Consider the following 26738-nt stretch of genomic DNA (forward strand, 5'->3'; position numbering starts at 1 on the left):
CATGCCCCCGGCCCGGCCCAGCGCAGCCCGGCCCGGCACGGCCCCTCGCCGCGCACTGGCTGCTCCCCACGCCCGTCACGCCGCCCCCTCCGCCGCGCCGGCCCCTCTGCGGGGCGGTGGCCGGGACCCCCGCCCCGCCCCGAGGGGTGCGAGGGGCACCCTCACAGCCCCCGGGCACTGCCGGCAGCGAGCGCGTCCCGCATCCCCCGGCCCCGCGGGGCTGAGCGCCCCGACCCCGCCGTGCCCCTCAGCGCGGAGCCCCGGTCGGGGGGAACAGCCTGGGGTAACGACCCAGCGCTGCCCCACGAGGGGTGGGACCAGCCCGCACGGGTGGGTCACTCCCCCGATGTTCTCCAGCATTGATGAACCTTTCGCTGCTCGGTTTACCCTTGTTTGGAAAGGGACAACTTGGCCACGCTCCGTTTTATAATTCAAAATCAAACCAGCGCTAGAACCAACTGTGCTAACCCACCACTGCCAAATCCGAGCAGCCTGCTCTGGAAAACCAGCACTGCAGCAGCAGAAGGGGCTGCAAAACTTGCCCCGATGTTGAGCCCCGCGCTGAGCACTCAATGCTGCCGCAGCTCACTCCGCTCCAGCCCGAGCCAGCGAGGCAAACGCCAGCTTTGGGCACCGACACCAGCCCCGGGCACCGACACCAGCCCCGGGCACCGACACCAGCCCCGAGCACCGACACCAGCCCCTTCCGCGACACTGCTGCCTCTTCCCCGCCTCTCACACACTCTCAGGTTGAGCATCTCGCTATCTGATGCTTCTCCCTTCCGGTGTTGATTCAGATCCTGCCCTCTTGACCCTCTTTTCATCCTCCCCGCCCTGTGTTTTAATATAATCATTTTAAAGTGGTGATACCCACTGAAATGTGTCCAGGCGCATCAACAGGAAAGGAAAAATGAATGGCTTGGGCTTTTAGCCCACTTTGGGTGAACCATAAAGGAAAATTATGCAAAAGAGCAATACAGTTACTGCCTGTTACTGCAGAAAGTACGAGTTTCACCACTGATGTCACCCTTTTAATTTCACGCGTTTGAAGTCTGCAAACACCACAGACTTCCCCAGAGTGCACATGAACCAGAAAACGAAACCAACAGCACCGATTTCCCAGACTCAACAAGCTCCAAGTTTTCCATACTGTCCAAGGAAAGGCGTTACTTGAAAACATGAGAACTGTTTAAATAATCTCGAGAACACACCTTTACAACGGAAGTGTGGTATTTTAAGGTAGGTACAGTGGGTTTCCTTCCCTCTGGCAGACAGCAGCGCTCAGCTCTGTCATTTCTTGCTCTCCTCGTGGTGTCAGAAACCACCGTACCAGAGCAGCGCAGGGAGGAACAGCTCTGCATCTCTCTGCATCACAACTGGAGCCAGAAATGCCTCCCCACGTGATACACTGCCAGTAAAGCTCCTTGGTGTCATCCTGTCTGAACACCATCAGCTGTTCCCGGTGGCTTGGAGGAGAACAGGGGTGACCATGGACCTGTGGCTCCCGTGACACTGAGCTCAGCACCTGGGTGCCAGGTCCCTGCTGTCCCCACAGCAGCTGCCACCCGGCGCAGCATCGCAGAGGGCTGACCCGCCTCACCGGCATTGATTTTGGAAAGAAAGTGTCTTTATTTTTCTCTTCCCCAGCGCTCACGTGCAGGTCACATCCGCAATCTATTTCCAGCAGGTAAAAATGTAACTGTCAATAATTAACTTCGTTACTGAGAGTAAAAAAAATCCACTTTGTTAAAAACTATGGTTGACTCGCGCACTGGAAGAACAGAACCTGGGTCAGCCTTTGTATTACAAAGTCTGTTAAACATCCTGACTACAATCTCATCAGAGTGGTAGAATGGGTTTAAAGAGGGAAAAAAATGAACTAAGCAAGACTAACTAAAAATCATTATTGTAAAGAAGAGTTAAAAAGAGCAATATGGGCAATCTGAGGAAGGACCAAGGGCATTTTTTGATGTTCAGAGTCTCCCACCTTACAAATCCCATAAGATTCGGTGTGAGAGCCCCTGCTTGGAGTTTGGTGGCACTCTCTGAACTAGGTCACACAGGGATTGGTGTGATGCTGTGATGGGGGCCCTGCTTTTGAGGTCAACAGGAGGCAAGAAGAAGTAAAACACTAGAAAAAACCCCAAAACATTGCCTGATGGACTGTGGTGGGGAGCATCACAATGACGTCTCACGGAGCTGGTGATGAAGCTCAGAGCATTTCAGCAGAAGAGGCTGAGGCAGTTTGGGTCAGTCCCAGCTCCCTGGGTCACTCTGCATTTCCCAAGCAAAGGCAATGTTATCATCCTGGATCTAATAAAAGCTTAGCAAATCAAGCAGCCGAGAGGAGAGCCCCAAGAAAGTGTGAAATAAAATATCCGGGCTATAAGCAGGAGTTCCTTTTCATTAAAACCAGCTGGGTCATATTGCACCCATGTGCACCTAAGGCACTGGGAGGGGGAGAGAAAGATGGAAAATTACAGCAACTAAAGAATAACAAGAATATCCAGAGCTCTAACAGTAAATATTTAAAGCAGCAAGGTATGTAAACAGCTCACCCCACAGCACAGACCCCAAGCGCCTGCTAGTAGAAGAGGAGCAAGTTTCCACCAGGGAGATAAGCCCATCCTTCTCTCTCTTGGAGACTTTCTTGCCCATTTATCTCTTTGAGCCATGTCAGAGGCACAGCTTTACAAGAGCATCACACCAGAAAAATCATCCCCTTGCCCAAGCTGCACATAACCAAGCCCCATTTCATCTGTTTTTCTACCTGCATCCTCAACCCAAAAGTTTACATTTAGCTAAATCCTTCTTCTAGAAAAGCAGGCAACCCTGGGAAGCTGAGCCCCCATCCCAGAGGGATGGAGAACCTGCCTCGTCCCCTGGAATTGGCTTTTGGGGTTCCCTGTCAGCACAGCACCAGTGTGTGTTGTACTGCTCAGCCAAACGCAGTTTTGGCACAGTCCCTGCTCTGCCCTTTCCAGGTGGATCGAGGAGATTGAGGACCACGAGACTTCTCCTGGTGACGGATCTCCCACACTGATCACATCACCTACACTCCCTTTGATAAAGTAATCAGGTTCTGTTCCTTCTGTCCTTGTGGCAGGTATTTTCTTCAGTCACTTATCTGGCTTTCCTGCTCCTGGCTCCTGACATGTCACAGGGGTTTGTAATTACATTTTAATTTTTATCTTAAAAGAGATGGAACTCACTTTTCAAAAGAAAGAGGGCAGATCACATCTCTTCTGTCACTTGCTGCTCCCCTTGCTCACACAACCAAGGGTCTCACTCACTGTTTTTACCGTACCAGTGGCCTCACCTCAAGCTCCTGGTTTGATAAGACCTTTGGGATACTCTACACAGCAGCTGCTGTCCAAGATAGAATCCCTGTTCTCCAAAGCTCTGGCTGCAGGAGAATTTTAGGTAAATATTTTCCTTGCTGCGTTACATTACAGTAGAAATATTTCTTGTTTCCTTACTACACCAGGCAACCACTCACTGTCCAGCCCTTTCTCCTTCACCATTATTCTGCTCTTCAGATGAGCAAGGAACTTCCTGCAAAGTTGTTTTATTGGCCTAGAAGTGATTTCCTGCCCCCAGAAAGGCAGTCTGTAAAATCTGCTGATCGCTCAGCTATACGTACGAAGCTAAAATTGGATTGGTGCCACGAGAGCTGGCAGATGCAAGAAACTTTAACCCTTTTTCTCTGAGTGCTTCATCCCAGGCCTCTCCTGCCCTGCAGCAGGGATGTGCCTTGAGAGCTTCTCCAAATCTCAGCTCAAAGTCCTCCAGAAGCAGCCAGTGCAGGGCACAGCCTCTGGCCTGGCATGGGTATGGGGGATCACAAAGCAACCAGACTTAGAAAGTCACTTTGAGGAGAAGAAAAATCATAAGAGACAAAAAAAAAAAAAAAAAAAAAAAAAAAAACCCAAACAAGGAGATGGCACATATCAGCCTTGAAAGATCCCTTAACAGGCTAAAGCAGAAAAGGGACTTTCCTATCCAAACCCATCTCAAACAGCACCGTGCAGTTTCCTTGCACGCTGCTAAAAATGCAGTTTTTCAGGCAGATTTTCTTCCTCCCACAAGTAAAGGTTTTTCTGAACCCGACAGCTCTTATCAGTCTTGCAATCTGCTGCAGTCATGAGCATCAGGCTGGGTTAGACGGGGCCATGAGTCATTTTGGTTACCTGAGCCTTAAATTATCTCCTGCACAAAAGTGGGTAATTCATTCAGAGGATCTTCCCCTTCCTCCTCACATTTTAATTAGGAAACAAAACTCTTCATTGATTCTGGCCTCTTCTATAAAATGCCTCGAGACTTACCCACCAAAATTACACGGAGGAGGAGCTAAATGTCATTATTATTAACCACTTAATGCTCCTACTGAGAGCCAAATACCTTCTCTTGCTGGTGATCACAGGTGAAACCTCCTTGCCAGCCTTTACGGGAAGGTGCAGTGCATGGGTGGAGGCCCTTGCACCGTGAGATGCCAACCCCAGCGTGCTCAGGGCATCACTTCAGGCAGCTCTGCTGCACCATCCCCTTGGCAGCACCAACACAGCATCACAGGGAGAGACAGATTTATCATAACCCAGACGAGGCAGATTTTAAAGGTGAGGGAATGGTGAGTCACAGCTCTTCTCTCCAAGCCCAGCATAAAGGCTGTCGCCATTACCTTCCTCTCCACTCCTCTGCTCCCTGCAGCTGCTGAGTTCCTGCGCTGCTTCTGCCCCAAAAACCATCTCTGCTTCCAAACCCACCTGGAAGAGCTGCAGTCATCTCCATATGACAGGTAGGGAAACTGAGGCACAGGACAGCTGTCACTCAGAATCAGGGAGCTGGCAAGTCACGAGAGCAGAGCTGGCACTGGCAGGGAGCAGTGCTGGGAGCCCCCAGCTCCTTGGGAAGTGCTGCTGTCACTGCCTGGGGACGAGGGGACTCCGGAAGGAAAATCAGACACGGCTCCCATCACCTCCACCCATGGTTTCATGGAGATGACGGCACGAATCCAGCCCTGATTACGCAGGAATTGCCACGAAAAGAGGCTCTTTCCCAAGATTCCAGGATCTTCCTGCTTCCGAAGGGTAGGAAACACAGGGAGGACGGACGCACTTCAGTACTACTCACACTTCCCTTCCTCCACAAGGAAACCAAGAGCATGGGAAAAGTTAAAATAATTCAAAATAGGTTTGCTAATTTGAGATTTCTGGACAATGAACTGATTTTTTTATTTTTATTTTTATTTTTAAAGAAAAGGCTGCCAGACCTCATCCCTTAGTGCCACGTACCTGGGGACCTGCACAGAAAGGGTCAGGTATCTTTGAAGACTGGATAACAGAAAAAGGACAAAATCTGGAAGAATGACAGATGGGCAGCACTTAAAGGACTTTTAATGAAGACTTTGCTCATGAAAAGAGCCTCAGCACAAAGGACCTCACTGCCCCAGTAGGTCCCAGCATGACCACAAGCCACCAACGGAGGTAAAGTCACAGAGTTAAAGCGAATGTCTCTTAAAATGTATTAAATGAGAGACTTTTAGCAGCAAAGCAGAAATCACCAGTGCTCTATCATGAGCCATCCTGGCTACCCAGCGCCTCTCACACCCCACAGGAAGGTGGAGAAGGGGATGGGGCTGCCAGAAGCATCACCCGCAGATGCACCGCAGGGAAGAGCTGCTGTGGGCAAAGATCACCGTTGCCAAGGGAACAAAAAAACCCCAATCCAACCCCAAATATGGTTATGGTGTAAAAGGATCGGTAAGAGTGGAACTGAGAAGATTTTACCAGCTAGTGATGGGAGGTATAAAGAGACTGATGCGAAATCGAGGGAGCAAAGGGCCAAAGAGGTTTCTGCTTGTAGGAAATTAAATATGACATGAGGAAGGAGAAGGTCCCTGAACCTACAGCTTCTCAGATATTCACTGCACAAACAGGGCATGCAGCAAACTTGGTGTTCTGGGACAGCCTGGAGCTGAGATTCCCCAGGGAGCTGTGAGGGTGGAGGAAGAAGCACGGACAGCCACAGTCCCTTCTCCCCACCCCCAGTAGAGACACAGCTATGAAGATCAAGGCTTGCCTCCATGTTGGTTTTAACCCCATGAAATCAGCACACAGAGGAAGTACCAGCCTGTTCTTGGACAGGACAAGGGATGCATCACGTGTGGTGACACTGAGCAGGGCAAGGGGAGGACCAACACCCAGCCTCTCACCCTGCTGGAAATAGAGCCGAGTCTGTCCTGGTCCCACTGTGCTCATCCTTGATGGTCCCCACCACCTCCCTGGGGATTGATGGGGTCACCCTGTGCTACCCCAGTGCTAAGGTGGGAGTCAAGCCAGGGACCTGAGAGCACAGCTTGCCTGCAGGAGGGATGCTGTGGGTCAGCACCCTCTGTGCTGGGCTCCAGGGGCACATGGCTGGGCTGGGGGGCACAGCTCTGCCTCCTCCAACACTCTCCCATGGACTCTGAGCCCACTGACCCGAAGATCTGCCTGCACAGGTTGAGCTGGCTGCAGTCCCATCACCTCACACCAGTGCCGTGACCCAGCTTGAAGCATTTCATGACGAGACGGTGATTCCGGCTACTGTGCGTGCTGAGAGCCTGGGAAGGGAAATGCTGCCCCAAGCCTGGGCCAGGCACATCATCCCAGCCACCCTGGACTCCCGGGAGGGCTGTGGTGTCCCCATGCCACTGGTGGAGCGGGCTGGCAGCCCACGTGCCTGGGGAGGGGAAAGGGGAGGGAAGGGAAGCACAACTCCCTGGTGCTGGTTAAACAGCAGGGGACACTTGCAGAGGAAGGAAATGGAAAGAGGATCAGGAACTGCATCTGCCTGAACCTCAGGCAGTTAAAACAAACTCACACTCAAGCTCTTGCTCTTCTCAGTTCCACGTCAGACTTTTCTAAGAACCTGGGAGGTGCAGTTTGGGATCCAGGCAGAAAACTGACTTAATTGCTTTAATTATTTTTGGAAAGTTAATTATTAATTACTGCTTTTTAACATTAAGGCCAAACAGGCACAGAACTCAGTGTCTCGTGACAGCACAGATGTTTAAATAGAAACAAGAGGCTTCAGAAACCTTGCTCATCCTTAATGAGTTTAACACACACACAGGGCCCTGCACGTTTCCTTTGGAAAACCTTCCTGCGTGGCTGACTCCAGAAGGAATTGCAGTGCCTGGGCCTTGAGGTAGGGAGCACCTTTTCACTCCTTGCACCCTCATGGTGGTTGCAGGGGGAGGAAGAGAAGGTGAGGGTCAGTCAGAACACTGAACCCCCTGGAAAGAGGCCATTTCCAGCACTGTCAACTTCCCAGCAGCCCCTAATTAGGGAGAATTTGCAGGAATAAATAAACTGGCAGTGCTACATGCACTCCACTTCCAGATGTGCACGTCTCATGTTCACGTGGTGTCCAAGGCAGGGCTGGAAACTCCATCCCCACACAGCAAGGGGAGGAGGCCAGCCCAGCCCAGCCCCTCCGCAGCCCCACGGGTACAAATCCCACGCCATCCTGCCTCCCCCACACATCCCAGCTGCCCTGGGCACTGTCCTTCACCCCTCCAGTGCTCCCCATCCCTCTCCCATCACACGTGGCCACCAGCCCTCCATGGGACCCTCCCAAGCCCACTGCAGAGCTGGGAAATCACCTCTTGCAGCCCCTGCCTCCGCTGCTCCCTCAGCCGCCTGCTCGCGACCTTTTCAACCCAAAACTTTCCAGTCATAAATATACCAGCTCCATGGCAGGAAACTTGCTTTTCTTATGCTTCTCCCCTGCTTCTCAGAGAGCCATTTCCAGCAGCTCGTGCTCCCTGTGCCAGCCCCCGGTTGTTTCTCCCCGCTCCTCCGAGATATTTCAGGCACGCAGCAAAATCTGCTGCAGCACAAAGACCCTAAAACTCCCTGTAAAGGCTCAGGAAGCACCACAAGCTGTAGGTCAGGCCTCAGGAGCAGCTGTACCTCCTGATCTCCCTGCTTACCAGCAAAGGTTTTATTATTATTATTATTCCTTTTTGACATAAACCAGTTTGATAAGAACAATACCCAGATGGAGCCGCAGCCCCACGCCCACTCAGCTTCCTCTGGGCAGCATGGACACGGTGTGGGAGCTCACTGCACAGCAGGAGGAGGACACAGGGGCAGGGGGAAAGGAAGGAGAGGAAGAATGAACACAAATTTTCCTTTCCTTTTAAAGGTTTTGGCAGATGGCAGCAAAAGCACCAGTGGGGATGCTGAGGTGTGATCAGCAGCATCCCCACAGCACCGAGCACCACTGGCAGCTTCCTTTTGCCCCAGCTCCACCACGCAGGGATGGCAAAGGTACACAAGTGGAACTGCTGTCAAGGTCCATGGGCTGCGTGCTCCTCTCTCCATGCAGACAGGAATTTGGATGCCCTGCGATGCTCATGGCTGGGGGAAACACCCTCAGCTCATCTGCTGCTGGGGAGAGCTCGGCAGGTCCAACACATGAAATCAGGCAGGATCGGTGCTGTTAAACTGCTGGGCTCCAGGAGTCAAATGGGAAAGAGAGGGACCAGCCTGGGGGACCAACTGCCCTCAGCAAGGGCAGGGTCTGCCCTGGCTTTTACATCTCATCAAACCATCCTCCCAAAAAGTCTATTACAGCCCTCTCAGACTCGCACAAAAGACACATCCAAGGTAACTCCCCCACTAAGCAGATCCCAGTATAATCCAGCAGGATCCAGTGGCTGACGGAGCTCAGGTATGCTGGGCACCACTAAAGCAACAACCCCCAGCTGTGGGTTCGAGGGATCTACCCCAGATACAGGAGACAGCTCAGACTCTGGTTGTCTCTCCTGCTGGAAAAGCATGGCAAGGGGGATGGCAGAGCCCCCTCTAACCAGGTCTCCCACTCCACACCCGCTTTTGTTCCCCAATCCATCCTGCAGATACCCAGCACTGCCAGCTCAGCATCTTCTACAGATGCAGAAGTTTCACAGCTGATTTAAAAATCTGGAGTTACAAAAAAAAAAAAAAAAAAGCAATGAGTCAACATTTTGAGGGGAATTTCCTTCAGCTTCCTCTCCCTTTGCCCTGCTCAGCCCTGCTGCCTGCCCCAGCCCCTGCCTGTGGGTTCCCTGCTGCAGGGCACCTGTTCCTGCTGAGATTAAATCGTTGCTGCAGGACAGAACTGATGCTGTCACCACCACCCCCAGGCTCACCCTGAGCAGGACAACACTTGGGCGTTCCCCTCCAACCTGCCCCAGTGCAGCTTTCCAAGAGCCACAACTGGCACACGTGGCTGGGTGACGCTGGGGGTTTCAGCCTCCAGAGACAAAAGAGGGTTGAAAAAATAGAAAAAAATCAACTTGGAGACGTGCTGCAAGCAGGCCAAAAGCAGGGGCCATCCAGCTTTTCCCTAAATGGGAAAGAGGCCCGTGAGCACACTGGAGGCAGAGCACCAGCCACGGAGAGAGGGCACCAAGCCAGGAGGGAGAGGGGGAGATTTCCAGCAAGCAAGGCAAGGGGAGAGAAACTCCCCACTGGCAATCCCCCAACAAGCAGTAAAACCGTGGGGATGGGCTGAGTTTGGGGGTCTGGAACAGGGCAAAGCTCAGCACCTGCGCTGCCACCAGCCGTGGGACACGGCCCTTCCTGGGGCAGTGGCACAGAGCATCCTGCTGCAGGCTGCTGGGCAATTAGCTCTGGCACCCGTGTTTCTCCATGAGCACAGAAAGGTTCAAACGCCCTGAAGGAGCAGAGCTGGCCCTGCCCCTTTGCAGTGACAGCCAGGGCTGGGCTCTCTCTCTGCCCATTTTTTTGGTGCCCATAAAGCACTGTGGCCAAGCCCAGCAGGGGAAGGGGAACAGGGCAAATTCCCCTTTCCAAGGAGCTGTGGTCAGTGCCATCGCACCAAGCCATGCCACAGGGAGGTCATGTGTTATCTCTTCTGCCATCTCCAGACTGCAGGCACCACTTGCCACCCCATCACCCACGCCTGCTCTCCAATTACCATGCTGACTTTTTTTATTCATCTTACCAAGTGCCCATAATAACCACACCGGGCCAGGGAGTATTGGACTTGATGTTCCACCAAAAGAATTAAACTGCCCTCTTTTACGAGAAGTTAAAATAAGGTGGAAACTAAATCTGAAATGTTTTTCCTTATAAAGGAATGACAGGAGGAAAGAGCTGGATGCATTAAGCATCAGCCTCTCTCGTTCAGCAGGGACTGGCAGTGTCTATAAACTCAGGGGATGTTGTTATTCACAGACAGTAATCACAGACAGACCAACACAGTCAGGTTTACATTGACACAAAGGAATAAACTGCCAGACCTGGGCTCTGTCCTTGAATACCTTCCTTCTCCCCACACCTCCAGAAAAAAAAACCACCCTGCACCACAGAACCCCCAGTTTGGTTGGTTCAACAACCAGATGCCATTCCTGAGAGTCAAATAAAACTGCTCTGCTGCCTCCTTCCACTGCTGGGGGCCCTGGGGAGCTCTCTCCTGCAGAAACATGTGCCTTGGCATATCAGCAACACCCTCCTGCAAGAAGGACCTTGACCACTGCAGGGACGCTGTGTCCCACCAGCTCCAGCCACAGGAGTGCACACCCCAACCAAGGACCTCTCCTCTGCTCTGCTCCACTTCGGGAGGTGCTTTCCAGACAAAACTTCTCCACAGCGCTTGCCTGTAGCTTGGGAAAGCATCTCCTGCCAGCTGGAGGCCAGACAGCAATCCCTGCACTGCAGAGAAGTGCTAACAGCCCAGAGCAGCTCCGGGCGCTCGCTCAGAGCCAGCGATGGTGACCCAGGAGGCAGGAGCAGGGCTGGGCTGTCCCCGTCGTCACCATCCCCTGCACAGCCCAGGCACTCAGTGAGGGCTGTAAGAGAGATGCTCTCGTGCAGCTCTGGTGAGCCAGGCCTCGTGGAAGCAGCCAGAGGCCAATTTGCACATAAACAGCCAATTAGCTGGAGAAAGAGATGCCCACTTGGTCGCTTGCCAGTCTGGAGACAGTTTTAAGACATGCGGGAATTCAATCTCCGGCCCAGATATCACTGTGGCCAAACAGGCCACCTCCTTTACTGGCCTCTGGGAGAGCCTCTGGCAGCACAATAAAAGGAGTATTTAGCAAAGCTACAGACTCGCTTGAAAAAACTTGAGGCCGATGAGGCATTTTGCAGCCAAGCTTCATATAAACACATTGATAATGCTGTTAGCGTGGGGCTGGGAGGAGCGGGGCTGCACAGCAACAGCAGGCCCCTCTGTGTGCCTCAAGAAAGCCCCTTTCTTGCCATGCACATGTTTAATCCATGATCTGCGTCTGCTGCCAGCCACAGTCACACCAGAACCTGCTCACCTCATGTCTTCTGCATATCCATGGATGTGGGCGAGGCAGGAGCGCAGGCAGAGCTGCAGGGCTTGCTCACAACCTCTTCTCTGGTCTCTGCTGTCCTGCTCTGCGGTGAAACACCCACCCTGTCCTCACTGAACACCTTCCTCAGGGTTTAGCACACAGATGGAGGCCTGTGGTGTGCAGCAGCCTCAGCATCCTCAGGTCAGAGGTGGGGAAGAGCTCCTGTGTGAGCAGCTTTGATGGGGCTCATCTCAAATAAACTCTTAATAAGAAGGTCCATTTCTGTGCCGTGTCATGGAATCATGGAATGGTTGAGGTTGGAAGGGACCTCTAAAGGCCATCTAGTCCAACTCGCTGCAACAAACAGGCTGGTCTTCAGCTAGATAATATTGCTGAGAGACCTGTACAGCCTCTCGCAGGGCAGGGAGGCTGGGGGACAACCTAGCACCAAAACACAATGTCACCTCTTGCTCACAGAGACCCTCCTTCAGAGAGGGGCTGTCCCAGCTCTGTGGACAGGAAACAGCCTCACGAGCCACACCAGCAGCAGGATCAGAGCATCCTCGGCCTGCTGAAGACTTGGGACACTTGGATTCACCTTTGGTCACGTTGGTGCAGTCCCAGAACAAAGCCTGCGTGCCTATCCCTGGCAGATCTGCCTTGACGTGTCCGTCACTCTGATTTGTGTCGCTCGGCAGCTTTGCTGATTGCTTGAGAAAACGCAGGTTTGTGCAGCTCCCGGTCCCTGAGCTCGGCCAGCCGTGCACTGCCTGCAGTCATCTCCCAGCTGCAGGGGACAAGGACACGAAACTCTCATCCTGGCACTCAGGAGACAAGGGCAGCACAAGTCAAACTCCTGGAAATGCACTCGTGAAGACACTTTGAGCTCAAAGAAACAGCCCTTCCCCCTCAGCTCCGGCTGCCACCCCGCATCCCTCACACCTGCCACCATCCCAGAGTCATTCCTGTGTCACCATAAACATTTTATTAAAACTACGGAGCAAGCACTCCAGGCATAATGAATATTCATGCTGCCTTCCACAGCGATGAACTGGGGTCCCAGCACAGCACAAGCTCTGCAAAGCCTTCCCTACGCTCTCACAAGGCACTAAAGCGTGGGAGTTGAACAAGGATCAGTATTATCCACTAAACCACAGGATGAGCTTTGCAGGAACTGGCAGGCTGGATTGTTTCCAGTTGCTAAAGAAGGCGAACAGTCCAGCCCAGCTCTCTCATGCCAGATGTGTGGAGTATTTGCAGACCTGAGAATGTGAAGACATCCTGTCCCCATCCTGGGAACCAGGCAGTGCCCCTCACACACCTCCAGCAATGCCTGTTACTCAGAGGCAGAGGGGCACCCTCAAACAATTCTCTTTCTTTTCCTGAATTAGGCATCAAAAAAGCATTTTGAAGACAGTGGTTTCCTTCTAGGTCTTGCAGGCTGATAGAGAGAAGAGCTGGCAAAACTCAAGGAAGGCTGTCAAAGGAATAAAGCAAAATAAACCCCTCACCTTAGAAGGAAATAGGCACAGCCTCTGACAAAGGAATAAAGTAAAATAAACCCCTCATCTTATAAGGAATCAGCCACAGCCTTTCTACACTGCAGCACAGCCTCTGGCTTTGCCTGGGAAGGGCTGACTGGAGCTCACATCATGCAACAGAAGGATGGTTGCTGGGGATGAACTGGGCATCTTCCAGGGAGAAACATCCCAAGCCAGACACAGTTCTAGGTGTTCCACACTGTCTGGAGCTTCCAGAAAAGTTTCCCACCCCAAAGACAAGGACCTCTTTGCATCTTATCACCACTCCTGATCTTCTACATGATGATAACTCTCTTTCAACCACATCCAAAGACAGACTCGATGCCTGTATCTTTCCTCTACCACAACGGCTCCCCCAGCCCATACCAGTCACACAAGGATGAATTTCCAGCCCCAGCAGATTTTCAGCATTTACAGGATGTCCTTGGCCTGCGTTTCCCTTCGGTGCTTCTCCTGAGGGAGCAGTGCAGCTCTCCTGGAGCAGCACTGGAAGATCCCACAGGAACAGCCATCAAGCTACCCAGAACTCAGTTTTGAGGACAACAAAATCTCCCAGCCTGGCACTGAAAGGGCCCCACTATTTGTTAACTGTGCCTTTGCTTGCTTTGCCTCTGACCCTCATAGCCAGATCTGGGAGCTCCTCGCAGCCAAAACCACTCACAGTGAGAGCTGTCTCAGCTCGAGAGCCAAGGAAACCCCTGTGGATTACAGCCTGTTGCTGCATGTGTTTTCAGACGAGCACAGAGCGTCAGGAATCACCCAGAGGGCCAGGCCCTGTCACATATGATCCAGATTTATTGCTCCCCTCCTTCCCCAAGGGACCTGGAAATCTCAGAGTGCCCTGGCTTCAGGGCAAGCCCATGAACTGCAGCTCCTTGAAGCCCACGTCCTGCTGCTCCACTTTCCCGCTCCACCCAGCCCCAGAAGCTCCCAGAGGTGTGGCATCCTCCTTTGCCTGCCAGTTCAGAGATAAACCTCCACTCCTACGCCTTCCTCGGGAGAAAAACCTGATTGTGGCAGAGCGGGAGTGCAGCATCCCGAACTGATGGAAAAGTCACATCTGCAAGAGGGCACCGGGAAGGCACAGGGAGGTGAGAGACTCAGATGGAGCCACACAAGCAAATCCAAACTCCTGAGGATGACCCTGCTGGCCTTTTGCTGTGTGGGGATCAGCTCCCAACACCTTCAGCAGCAGTGGGCACTGGCATGGCCCGAAGCCACCTCACACACCCCACAGCGGGATCCTGATGGCCTTGCTCTGCCTGACGTGGCTCCCCCCATCCCTTCCCGATGTGGCTCCCATCCCTTCCCAACCTCACGGAGCTGCCAAAGCTTCTGGGGCAGCTCAGCCTCTTGCACGGGACTGTCAGCAGTTTGCAGATTGCCTGTCCCAGTCTTGTGTATGAAAGAAGGATGTTTATGTAACCCTCGGAAAACGCCAAGCGCAGCAGGATTGCCCGGGAATATGCGGTCAGCTGCAGGAGCTGGTGGAGCTCTGGCAGCCACGTCAGCCCAGAATCTCTGCCCTTAACTCACAATAATAAAAGGGCAGCTTCCTATTTAATGGAAAATAGCAAAGTCCTTGCAATGCAAGATGTTCTTGTTCACAGCAGATGCAGCTGATGAGCGCAGTATTAAATCCAAGTGGACACTTCCAGCGCTTCCTGAGCTCCCCACAGAGCCAGTTCTGCATCTCTGCTGGAAAACACCAGGTTTGTTCGTTGTTGTTGGTTTCTCTTCATTTATTTTAAAGCCAGTTTCTTTTCCAAGCCAGTAACAAGACTGAAAACCAGGCTGGCTTTATTGCTTAAGTCCATGCAATAGCAGTGAGAGGGCTATGAAGGGAATGTTTTTGATAGGTTATTTTGATGATGGATCTGACATATCTGCTTTAAAAAAAAAAAAGACAATCTCATTCGACAGCAGCAGTCTGCCTTGGAAAGCAGCTCTACAAATATTGGCGGCTCCTGATGTTAATTAACTTTCCTAACAATGAGAAAAGTACTAAAAGCATCCAAAAGGCAACGAAGAACAAGTCGGGAACCTGGGAGTCAGCATCTAAAGGAGCTGCAGGGAAACATCTGACAGTCACTGGGAGCTGAGGACCTCGGACAGGCAGAGGTGGGAACAGCAGAGGTACCTGGGTTTCGGATGGAGGTGATGCCTCCACACCTCTTGCCTCATCTTCGCCATCCTCACACAGATTACCACACTCCACACATCCCCAGACACTGCTGACCTCCACAGTTCAATGCAATTCCTATTAATATTTAAGCAGAGAAGGAAGCATGAGAGACAGTTCAATTAACTTAAACAGCTTCTCCCAGATGGCCAGAGGCAGTGAGGGAACAGTCCTGCTTCTGCTGGTCCTTCCCAGCTGCAAGAAGATTGTGCATCAGCCCCTGAAGGGATGCAGGGAGAAGCAGCAACCTGAACTTCAACTCAAAACACAACATGAACTTCTGCTAAAGTTCAGGCAACCTCTGCCCCCTCAAGTTATCCTTGGGTTCACACCGGATTTGATGTCAGCAGCAATGGAGTTTGAGGGGAAAAGCTGACACTTCAGATGCACTTGTGTGTCAACAGCTACAACTTGTTACTTCGTGGGGAAACCTGTGAGCAGAACGTCCTGAGCACAGCCAAGGTGCCTGTGGACAGTGTGTCCAACACAGAACAGGATTCCCCATGAGTTATGTCAGGCAATATTCGCTGCTGCTGGGGCACAGAGGGGCTCCCACCAGAAAGAGGGCACTGACAGCCACCAAAACAACCTGCAGCCTTGTACCAGAGGGAGCTGCCAAAGAAAAGGAGCAGATGCTCAGGTTCAATGGATAATTAGTGTTGCAGGGTGACTCCTTCAATGCAGAAAAATGGGGGCTGTGCTGTTGACCCATTGTTTGGATTCACATCTCTCTGTGAGTAACAAGCAGCAAAATCAACATTTTCTTGTTATCACAGAATCACAGAATGGTTTGAGTTGGAGGGACCTTAAAGCTCATCTTGTTTCAGCTCCTCTGCCATGGGCAGGGACACCTCCCACTATCCCAGGTTGCTCCAAGCCCCGTCCGAGCTGGCCTTGGACACTTCCAGGGATGGGGCACGCACAGGGTCTGTCAGAGCAGCAAATCTTGGGCGAGCAGGCAAACCTGAGCTTTACCAGAGACAGAGCAGGGCCCACATCTCTGCTGGCCTGCATGGGAAGCTGCACACACAGAGAGGAGGGGGAGGAAGGCACAGAGCCAAGAGAGGGAGAGCTCAGGCTGAGTCCCCACCCTTGCTGCTCAAACCCTCCCAATACCCCTCCTGCTGCCTCTTAGGCCCTTGTCTCAAAAATACTCCACCTTCTCTTCCCACAGGTGTGCAGCACTTGTATCATTCCCACAGCTCCCTCATAGCCCTTCAGCCCCCATGACCAAGCCAGCTCTGCATCACCCATTGTCACACATCCTTGGTCCCCTGTGCCACTGCCTGTCACCTTCTCACCCTTGTGCAGGGCAAGATAAAATTTCCCCTCCAGCTGCAGACCAAAGGCCACTCTCTGAGCCGTCTGGAGATGAAGAGGGAGCTGTGGAGCTGCAACAGAGGTGAGTAGAGGACACCAGAGGTGGGTCTTGCCCAATCTGGGGATCAACCATGAGATGAAGAGCAGTTTGAGCATCCCAGCTGCTGCACAGCCCTGGTGCCCAGGTGCACCCACGGCAAGACAAGACCAGTGCCACTTACAGCCTCTGCTGTATCATTTCAGAGCAAGACCAGGAGCAGGATCCAAACCACACACCTCCAGCAGTGCTCAGGGCACCACATGAGACTCAGCAAAATCCCCCATGGCCTCGCAGCACAGCCAGCACAACGCCTGAGAACAGAGCCCAGCACCACCAGTAACACCAGTTACTGGAACAAAGAGTTACTGGGACAAACTGATGAGCAAAGGGGAGAGAGCCCTGGAGCACAACCTGCACTTCAACAGGCCTGTCCAGTGAGTGTCTCAAGGGCTGCAGAGGTACAAGAAAAGGCTCCAGGAACAGCCCTTCTGGATGGAAACACCGCCCACAGCACTCGGCTCTGCTGCGAGGGGAGCGGGGAGGGAAGGGTTTCCTGGTCCGTGGCCAACACCGCTGTTTATGGAGGATATGCCTTCCCCAGGGTGTGTTTCAGCAGAGAGCACGAGACTCACAGTTTCATAGTTCACTTTCCCTCTCCACCCACCGGGAACTTCTCATATTCTCTGGAAAAAAAAACCCACCTCCAAAACAACCAACAGCTCACCAACCTCAGTGGTTTCCAATCAGGCTCCCTTCCCTGAGGAGCAGCTGTCAATACAGAGACCAACCAGGGCTTTCTAGGCAGCTGAAGTCAGGTTTGACCAGTTCTCCACTTGAATGGATCAAAGAATGCAAGAGAAGGGAGAACTGGGAAATATTTTAGGCGCTGAAGCCCTCTTCATGGCCCAACAGCTTATCTGCTCTCAAGGTTGCCTGCTTTGCCTCTATCTTGATAAATCTGTGAACAATTAAACACGAACCCCCCTGGTGAGCGCTCCTGGAGTGGCAGCTCCAGCCCTGTCACTCTACGGAGCCAAGAAAAGCCACAGGGAGAAGGAAAACAAGCAAAACTGCTCAGTGTTTCAGGGCTGGGGAGGGAGAACCGGGGGAAATGGTGGGCCCATACAGGATCATCCTCATTTCCAGGGGGAGAGAGGGCAAAGTTTAAAGGCTTCAGCAGAAAACAGCAGGGAAAGGGTGACCAGGTTTGTGCTCTTCTCCATCTCCCCAGGAAACAGAGGAGATCAGACAGCTCTTGCTGAGGAGAGGGGCAGAGAAGGGACACATCAGCTGGTGTTCAGTGGTGCTGAGGCTGTGAACGTGGCCCTGGAAGCGCCAGCATCCCTCCGGAGGAAGTTCTGCCTGTGCCAGCCACACCTTCAATGCCTGAGGAATGGATGCTGCCAGCAGAGAATAAACCCCATGCTCTTGCTCTTTGGCCCACAGCCCCCAGCAGAGACAGATCCAGTGGGAACAACTCGTGTCCACCCACACCCCAGCCCCACACCTCCAATTAGCCCCAGCCACTGCCCACACCCCAGAGGGAGCCTCGCCCCAGGCCGGCGTGGGGGTGCTGACACATCCAGGGGTCAAATCCCCAGCTTTATCACGACAATATCCCTCGCAGCTTCCTAGCAGCAGATCCTGAGGTGCCAAGGAAAAGCGGAAAGTATCCACCTCATTTTCCATCTAGGAAGTGAGAGCACACGTGTTAAATGATTTACGCAAGGACATGAGCGATTTAGTGGAAGAGCAGGAAGAGGACTCCAACAGCCCCGCTTTAAAGTGCCACGAGATCATTCCCTCCTGCTGCTGCTTAAATCCTGACTCACTAGTAAATAAAAGCTGTGCCAAAAAGCAAATCTGTTCAGGAGAGGGGAACCCTGATGCCTTTAGGAGAGGGGCACCCCTGTGTTTTTAGCACTGTAGTGATATACTGTCCATTTTACTGAATAAAACGCCTCCCTACAAGCACATAAATCAGAATTTACTGTCCTCGGCTCTAAACCTCAGTAGTTCTTTGCTTTTTACAGCCTGACACAACCGTTCAGAGGTGAAATTCAAGCGGACGCCTAGAAAGGGTGAAGGGACATCCCTGGGGCAGGTGAGGAATTACGCAGGTGTGGGCAGGGAGAGGCTGGAAGGAGGCTGGAGTAGGGATTGTGGGCACCCTTCGCAGCTGCCGGGGGCTGGGCAGGGAACGTGGCAGTGCCCACCTCACCCTGCCAGCCCCGAGGGGGCATCCACAGCCCCCACAGGGCCACATCGCCGCTTCCCGCGGCCGTGCATCCCTGTCCCGCACCGGGACCCGTGTCCCACGAGCTGTCACCCTCGCCTGGCCCGTGGCACATCCCTGGGGCTGGGGATGAGTCAGCGAGAGGGACAGACTCGAGAGCCAAAGAGATGACGGCCGAAGCCTCCGGGGATGCTGACACATCCGCCCTTCGACCGCTGGAAACCAGGGGCCGGGATTGTGGGATCCAGCTGCTGAAGAGCAGGGTGACCTCAGAGTGTCAGCCAAGGGATCGAAGTCACCTGAGATGGGACAGGTTTCCTAGAGGCATCCAGGTGGGCAGGGAAGCCAGTCAAGGTGTTTCTTATGCAGGGATCCACACACACACATATGGGCTAAAAAGCAACGAGGGGTTTCTGGATGTTCTTCAGAGGTTTGCAAAGGTCAGCTGAGGCAGCTAAAAAAGCCTCTTTGCACCTCCATGGTGTAGTCAAGGAAACAGGTCTCTGGACTGGAAAATGGGAGATCTGAGGCTGATGCCCTGTGCAGCCCCAGGCAATCGACTCTTTACAAGCCACCTTGTGAAGAAACATCACAACATTTCTGTAAAAGTCAGCAGGACCCTGCCTCCAGCTGCACTCGCAGCAATCATCACCCAAACCCCCTGACCAGAGCTGGGGTCCCTGCAGCGCTGTCACAGCAGCAGCAGTGACAGAGAGCCACACAGAACCCCCGTGGGCAGCACAGCACTGCCATGGGCTGGGATGAGCCTCCCAAGCCTTGATTCCCCCCCAGGTCAGGCCGTGGGCACCAGCACCACAATTCTCTGTATTTCCAGCACCATGTAGATGAGAAGATTAGGAAAGTTCTTTGCTTACAGCCTGGGGAGAGCCAGGGACCAGCAGCTCCAACAGCTCATGGGCCAGGCAGCACCAGGAGCTCCTGAGGAAGGTACAGGGATGCAAACCCTCACACAGGACCCTGCTGCTCCCCTGACCTCAAACAGGGGCCTGCTCGAACCTGAAGTCCAAGCCAGCACCTCAGAGGCACCGAAACACAGGGAGTTTGTGACTTGTAGCTCACCCAAAGTCAGCAGCACAGGGACAAAATCCCAGACCCAGGCACCAAAACCAGCCCTGCCCACACCAAAGTGTGTCTGCCCAACACAGCTGTTCCCAGCAGTCTTTTTTCCTTCCTTTTTCTCCCAGGTAAATCAGAAACTGCCCCTGGGCTCAAACCCTGGGGCCAAGTCCTGATGCAAGCTCCCCAGCCTGCAGCTTCACACCACCCAGCTCCCCAGGAGCTGCTTCTCAGCTCCCTGGATGTCGTTCAAAACAAGCAACCCTGCCAGCTCAGGATTTTAACTCTCCATCTGTCCCCTTATACCACCCAAACAGATTCAAACCCACAGTTGCCCCTGACAGAGGCTCTGGCTTCGTGGGAGCTGCTCAGCCGATGTGGGTCACTCCATCCTGTGTTTGCTGGGTGGGTTTGGTGCTCGCTGGCACTGCCAGGGATCAGGTACCCAGAAAACACCCAGAGAACGCCCAGCACCCACCAAGCACACAGCCCTGCTCCCCAAGCCCCCCCATGTCAGCCTCTCCCCTTACCAGCAAGGCCTGTGACACCAAGGCCCCTCCACCACCATGACTAAGACATGGAAGCAGAAAACCCTGGAAAGAAAAAAGCATCTGAAACTAATAAAGAACCCACATCCTGCAGCCTTGGGAAGGAGAGGAGAAAGTGCTGCATGCAGGCAGGCAGTGCCAGCTGGCAAGGGGTGGGCTGCCAGCAAGGGCATGCTGCTGGCATCGCCAGATGCTGGCCCAGGCTGGGAAACTGTGGAGGGAAAACCCAGCTTTGGAGGAGTCAGGGAGAGTAATTTCAGAATATATGGACCAATTCCCTCATTAGCAGCCACACCAGAGGGTCCCTACACTTCTGTGCCTTGACCCAATGGGAATCTGAAAAGAATCAGACAACAAAAGCACCAAATTATGAGGATTTGTCTGCTCCATTGTGCCAGAGACCAAACTGGGATTGTCTTGATAATACGGTTTTATTTTCCAGACCAAGCAGGCAGCAGTGAAATGCAAACCCACCATTATTTCCACAGCCTCGTGTTACATCAGAGTCAAAGCTGCAACCTGGAGATGCTGCAGAGCTAATGGCAGGCTCCCCCTCAAACCATGCATCTGAGCAATCACACTCATCCCCTGCCAAATTGGCTTCACTGGAAACCAGGATTTGCGTCAAGAACAACTCCTGGTAATGATGTGACCACAAAATTAATGCAGACCTGTTTATACAGCACTGACTTCACATGGGGAAAAAAAAAATCTTCATTTTGATATGAGAAAGACATTTTTTACAGGGAGAACAATCAGTCACTGGAACAAGCTCCCCAGGGACATGCTAGAGTCCCCATTGCTAGAGGTTTTCAGGATGTAATTGAGCACTGTGCTAGATCTCATTTAGGCTCCCTTTCCCACAAAAGGCTGGGCCAGGTGATCTTTTGGCGTCCTTTCCAACCTGGGCTGTCATTCCATGAAAAAATACACTCTCAGATTTATTGTGTGATTATTTGCTTGTAAAACTAATGCATTTTATTCACCTGTAAACCCCTGCCCATTCTCCCCCCAAGCCACAATCCAGAGCTGTTTATAAGTCTCTAACAACACTCTTGGCATCAGCAACCCAAAGCTCTGTTCAGCCTTACACTGAAGGGCTATTTCACTTCACCTGCACTCCAACAGCAGCTCCACCCTGCAGCACGGGCTCACAGTGCTCCTGTGGCAGGGAAGCAGCACCTGGGTACAGGATAAATCAATTTAACCACAGCAGCCTGAAGGGCTGGAGGAAAAGGGGGGCCATGTCCTGCTCAGCCACAGGGAAATTAAGTTTTCAGTGTTGGTTTAAGTTTTTCTTCCTTAGGAAGGGAGAAGATTCCCTTGCAAACAGACACTGCTGGGAAGAAGCAGTGGATAGAGCCCAAGAAACTTCTTTTAAAGGGGTCAAGAGCCATGGATATTGGTTAAGCACACACATGAAGGATCCATCAGCTGTTCAGAGCAGCTACCAAGCACCCATAGCCCACATGGAACAGCTCCAGATCCCACTCACAACCCTGTTTTAGAGACTCCCCTCACTGCAGGGTCAGAACAGCTCCGAGTTCCCACCTGCAATTCTTCAACCCCTTCACTTGATAGGGAGCTTCAGCACAGGGACCCAAACACCACATCCTCACCCAAAATCAAAGGGGAATGGCAGCACAAACACCTTTTCCCAAGGACTTACAGAACATCAGAGGCAGAACAAGGAATTTCCCCTACATTTCCTCAGGTGCAAGACTGCTCCTAACATGGGGCCCACGTTGATGCCACGGAGCCCTGAGCCCGGCACAGCACACACAGCAGGAGGCACGCACTGCTCTCTCACAAATCCCTCTGTCCACGAGTTACAGCTGCAAATTCTGCATGGAAAAGCCAACAGGACACAGATACTGTGCTTCTGAGATCATTAAGGCAACACAAGACATGTGTTGACCCAGACATACTTCCCTAACTACGTACTCGCTTCTACTCAGCATTATGGTATGCTGGACCTTGGAAGAGCCCTGACTCGCATGAGAAATGTCCTCCCTCACCCCAGCAGCATGGGAATGGCTTTTCTGGGAGGCTCCGAGTCATCCAGCAAAGTAAAAATCCACAGAGGAGCTCCGGCCCCGGGGTTGGCCGAGTTCAGCAGAGCGGCTCAGAGGAGCGTTACCTGTGCTGTCAGGCCAGAGATGAGTTGTGGCCCACAGCGGGACCATATTTAATGGAGATGAGCAGAATTTCCAGCAGATTTAAGAGCAGACATCAGGAAATGGATAATGCTTCATACCTTGACATGCCTCAGACAGCTGCAGGAATGTGTCCGCTGGCCAGGCGGGAGCCGGCAGCCAAAGGGGCTGGGAGCAGCACGGGGCTCTCTGCGGACACAGCACCTGCAGAGGCAACTCCAGAGCCCCAAAAAACCCAGACCCTTCCCTGAGAGACCTTCTGTTCACTGAGCCAGAACCTGCAGCCACAGGCTGCTACAGAACACGTAGGGTGAAAAACGCTCCAACAAGAAACTCGGGTGAAAAAAGGTGCAAATGGTTTTTACAGGGCATCACACACTGCAGCAAGAGACAGGGGTCAGCACCAGGCAGGGACACGGGCAGTGGGACACTGACAGCAGACAGAGGGCTAAGGACAGATGGGAAGGTGTCCCTGAGTGCCAGGGCTGGGTGAATGCAGTGGGATCTGACAGGGGGTGGAAACACACAGGCTGTAAATGCACAGTCTGGTGTCCCATGTGTGGTGTGAAAGCCAGAGGAACAAGGAAAATGTCTGGCAAATAAGGTGTATTTCTGTGAGAAGACCACTAAAACGAGACATGTCCACAGCTTTTTTCTGCCATTTCCTAGGAATAACCAAGGAGCCTGAGACAGGAAAGATAGCTGAAGCCATCAGAAGAACCCTTAACCCCTCTGCCCTGACACACACCTTTAGGAGGTTAATTTCTATTAAAAAAAATGGAGAAACAAGTACATCCCCTCACACCTCCAGCACTTTCCTTTCCTCTTTGTCAGTCCAGCCATGTGATGCTTCACAAGGTGGCTCTGAGGGCAGTGGAGGTGCTCTGTCATGTCTGCACAGCTCCTGCAAACCACACACTGCAAACAAGATGATGGATAAAACCACGTCAAACTAAGAATATTACACATAAACATACCCACAGTGGATGCAACTGAAAGATTCAGAGCGATCACCAATGGGTTAATGAACCCTTTATCTTCTTGCTATGCACCTACAGCCCCCATGCCTGGCTCTGCCTAGCACATGGCACTCACTGCAGCCAGGTGTTATAATCACATATTCATCATCATCTGTTAACTCTTAAAATGAGTTTTCCCAGTGTAATTTCAAATAATTTTAAACAGATAATTTCAGTGGGAGATCAGACCTCCTTTCACCCCACCATCCCAGGAACCAAATCCTCTCTGCTCAGGGAGATGCAGACCCTTCCTTTTCTTTTAAGAAGAGGCAAGAGGCCCTGCGGCATCAACAATTAAGGCTTTGTAGAGAGATCCGAGCTAGTCAAATGGACCAGCCACTAGGGAAAGACAGGAGAGCCATCTCCAGGCCACTGCCACCAGCGCAACCTGCACTGAGGGAGAAGGGGCAGACGCGAGGGACACAGCCCAGAGCACAGCTCCCAGCCCCAAAACCAGAGGAGAGGCACGCCTGGAAACAAATCCATTTAGAGCTAATGTTCCTCATGCTTTCATAGCTTTCAGAAATGTGTGAGAAATGAGTTAACTGGATTAGAAGACACGAACATGTTCTGTGAGATTGTGTTTCTCCTGCCAGCACCCACAGGCACCACCCGAGACTGGCACCTTGTCACAGAACAGGCAGCCCCTCGCTGCCCCACAGCTGGCAGCAAACCACGCACAGACCCACAGCCTCACCCCACACCTTCCATGCCTTCCCCTGAAGCACGAGGTGTTTATCATGCCCTGGGATGGGACCTTGGGTCAGGGACACGGCTCTGGGAGGAAAGCCTGAGCTCTCCCTGGGCAGAGGACACCCCAGGGGACATGCCCAGCCCAGCAGCTGTGGGAAAGAGACCTCAAAGAAGAGGCCAGGCCCAGTTCCCACCTGCCCTGGAGTGCCCTCCTCCCATCCAGCAGCCCCACACTCAGCTCAGGAGTCAGCTCTTCCCACCCACAGCTGAGGACTAATTAAAAGCATGTTTAGGGCCAGAGCAGTGACTGGGACATGGCCCCCAGCGTGGCACGGATCTGCTTTCATCCGAGTCATCTCTCAGTTAGTCACCAAAGCCAGGGCCCAGCTGTCCTGCTGGCTGTGGCTGAGCTCTGCTCCCTGCTCCTCTCCTCCACCAGTGCAGCAGGGCCAGAGCCCTCGGCCCTGGGGCACCCTTGGAGCACATCGAGGGGAGCAGCTCCCCCTGAGCATCCATGCTGGGCCACGGATCTGGGAGTCAACAGCACAGCCTTGTAATATTAGAATCACAGAACCACTTGGGCTGGAAAAGACTCCTAAAATCATCGATTCCAGCCATTAATTGTCGCTTCTGTGCCCAGAATCTCTTCAAGAACAGTTTTCCCACATGTGGTTTATCATTCCCTCCACTGCCCCAGCTGAGCAGCTTTCCCTGCCCATGCTGACCCTTTCAAGCAGGGACCCGTGGAGCAGATCAGAGACCAGACTTTCAGGCCATCTATTTCCCCACCCCACATTTCATGCCAGAGTCACGTATCATAAATGCCGCTAAGATGGTCTGCATGTTCCCAAGGTCCCACACGGCGTTTGAGCGAGGGCAGAGCGGCTGTGTTCATCATCCTGGCAACCTCCTTGGGAAGGCACACACCACTCTTTGTACACCTGGCCCAGGTCATCAGGCACAGCCACATGCCCTCCCTGCATCCCTGCCCACGGCTCAGCCGCATCTGAGCCACCCATGGAAAGCCAGTTCCTGGTCAGTGGAACATGTAGGCACTTGGACATGGTTTTGTAAATGCTGCTCCTGCTCCAGGGCATTAGCAAGAGCTCCTGCATCTTCACACAATGGCATTCACTCCTCTGGGGCCTTCCTGCCCGCAGGGTCCCTGGGTGCTGCACGCCCTGGGAGCGGTGACAGCCAGCCCAGGCACCAGGGCTCTGTGCTCCTTGCACCATGTGCGGCCTGAGGGCTGAGAGAACCCCACCTTTCGTGCTCATTCAGAACAAAAAGCCCTGGATCACATCACTAGGGAGTCACCTTTCTCCCCAGTGACCCTTCGCAGAACTGCCCAGCACCTCTGTGAGGAGGACCCAGCACTGCACCGAGGATGGGACCAAACCCCCCCTTGTCACCCCCTTCTCTCCCACGTGTCCCTGCCCAGCAGCACAGGCTCTCCAGCCCAAAGCCCCGAGCTGCTGAAACGCCCACCAGGCTCTGAGTTACAAGCAGCTCTCAGGAATGCTTTGAAGTGGCTCAGACCAGAGGAGAAAGCACAAGCAAGAGAGATGGACAGAGGGATGAGAAGGTGCCACCCGCACTCTGAAGAGGTGGTGTGGGGTAGACGATGCTCCTGCAGGTAAATCCTTATCCAGGGGCACCGGGTGCTCTCAGCACATCCCTGGACGGGGCACGGTGGGTCTGGAACAGGCCAGCCATGGGAGCAGCCTTCCCTGGCCACAGCTTCGCTCCACCCTGGCTTGAGCGCTTCCTCTCGTCCCTGTGGTTTCCCTCCCAGTGCCGATGCCCAGCGGCTGGCTGGGAACGCCCAGGACAAGGGCCTGGTGCCCGAGGAGGGTGAGCTGAGCTGTGCCCTGGGGTGGGTGGGAGGAGGGAGACCCACCAGAGCTGCCAGTTTGGGCACAGACAACCCCTCCCTCGGTGTCCCTGTCTCATCCTGCTCACCCTGCTCACGCACACAGAGGGAGAGCCCCTGGGTGACACCACGCAGCTCATCCCAGCAGCTCCAGGGACCTGGGAGCAGTTCTTGGAACCACTCAGACATGCACCACTGGGCGGGAATTGTGGGGAAACTGGGGAATTAAATGGAGTTATTCATTCCTCTGCCTACCCCCCCCACGCACGGGCAGCAAGGTGAAGCCCACGGCGCTGCTCCAGCATAAAGCAAGGACCAGCCATGGAACACGCAGGCAGCTCCTGCCCAGCCAGGCAGGATGGGAGGGCAAAAACCCAAGGAAGATACTTTGGCAAGCAGGAGAAGCTCCACCACAACACAACACACAGGCACACGCACACCCAGGAGCCAACCTTCAGAGCAGAACCGCGTCTCCATGCCAAGAGCTCGGCTGTTTTCCTCCCTCTCCCCGGCTCGCAGCTCTGAGCTAACAGGCTCAGCATTCATCCCCCCGCGCCGTGCGGCACATGGGAGCGGAGGGGGGGGGAGAGAGGGACTCAAATGAAATACAGACCTAGAAAGCAGTTTCTTTTTCCCCCCTGCTTTCCCCCTTCCCCCCTCCTTCCCCCCCCCCCCCCGCCTTCTGCTGGAATCACCGTCTGTCTCGAGGGCTCAGGAGGATGGAAAAAAAAAAAAT

General features: G+C 53.2%; 1 protein-coding gene across 4 annotated transcripts in view; it reads right to left on the reverse strand.

Moving 5' to 3' along the window:
- Positions 1-26738, reverse strand: part of SEPTIN9 (septin 9) — a 134652-nt gene that overhangs the window by 69011 nt on the left and 38903 nt on the right. The window contains exon 1 of one of the 4 annotated variants that reach the window (XM_042032666.1): positions 26455-26528. The exons of the other annotated variants lie outside the window; for them this stretch is intronic. Coding sequence (XP_041888600.1) covers positions 26455-26479 — 25 coding nt within the window. The 5' untranslated portion in view covers positions 26480-26528. Of the gene's footprint in view, positions 1-26454; positions 26529-26738 lie in introns of those variants that run through there. 4 annotated transcript variants of the gene reach the window in all.

This window comes from Corvus kubaryi, unplaced genomic scaffold (genome assembly GCF_017639235.1).
Source record: "Corvus kubaryi isolate FWS band 111438036 unplaced genomic scaffold, C.kubaryi_AGA036_p1.0 37353, whole genome shotgun sequence".
Taxonomy (NCBI): Eukaryota; Metazoa; Chordata; class Aves; order Passeriformes; family Corvidae; genus Corvus; species Corvus kubaryi.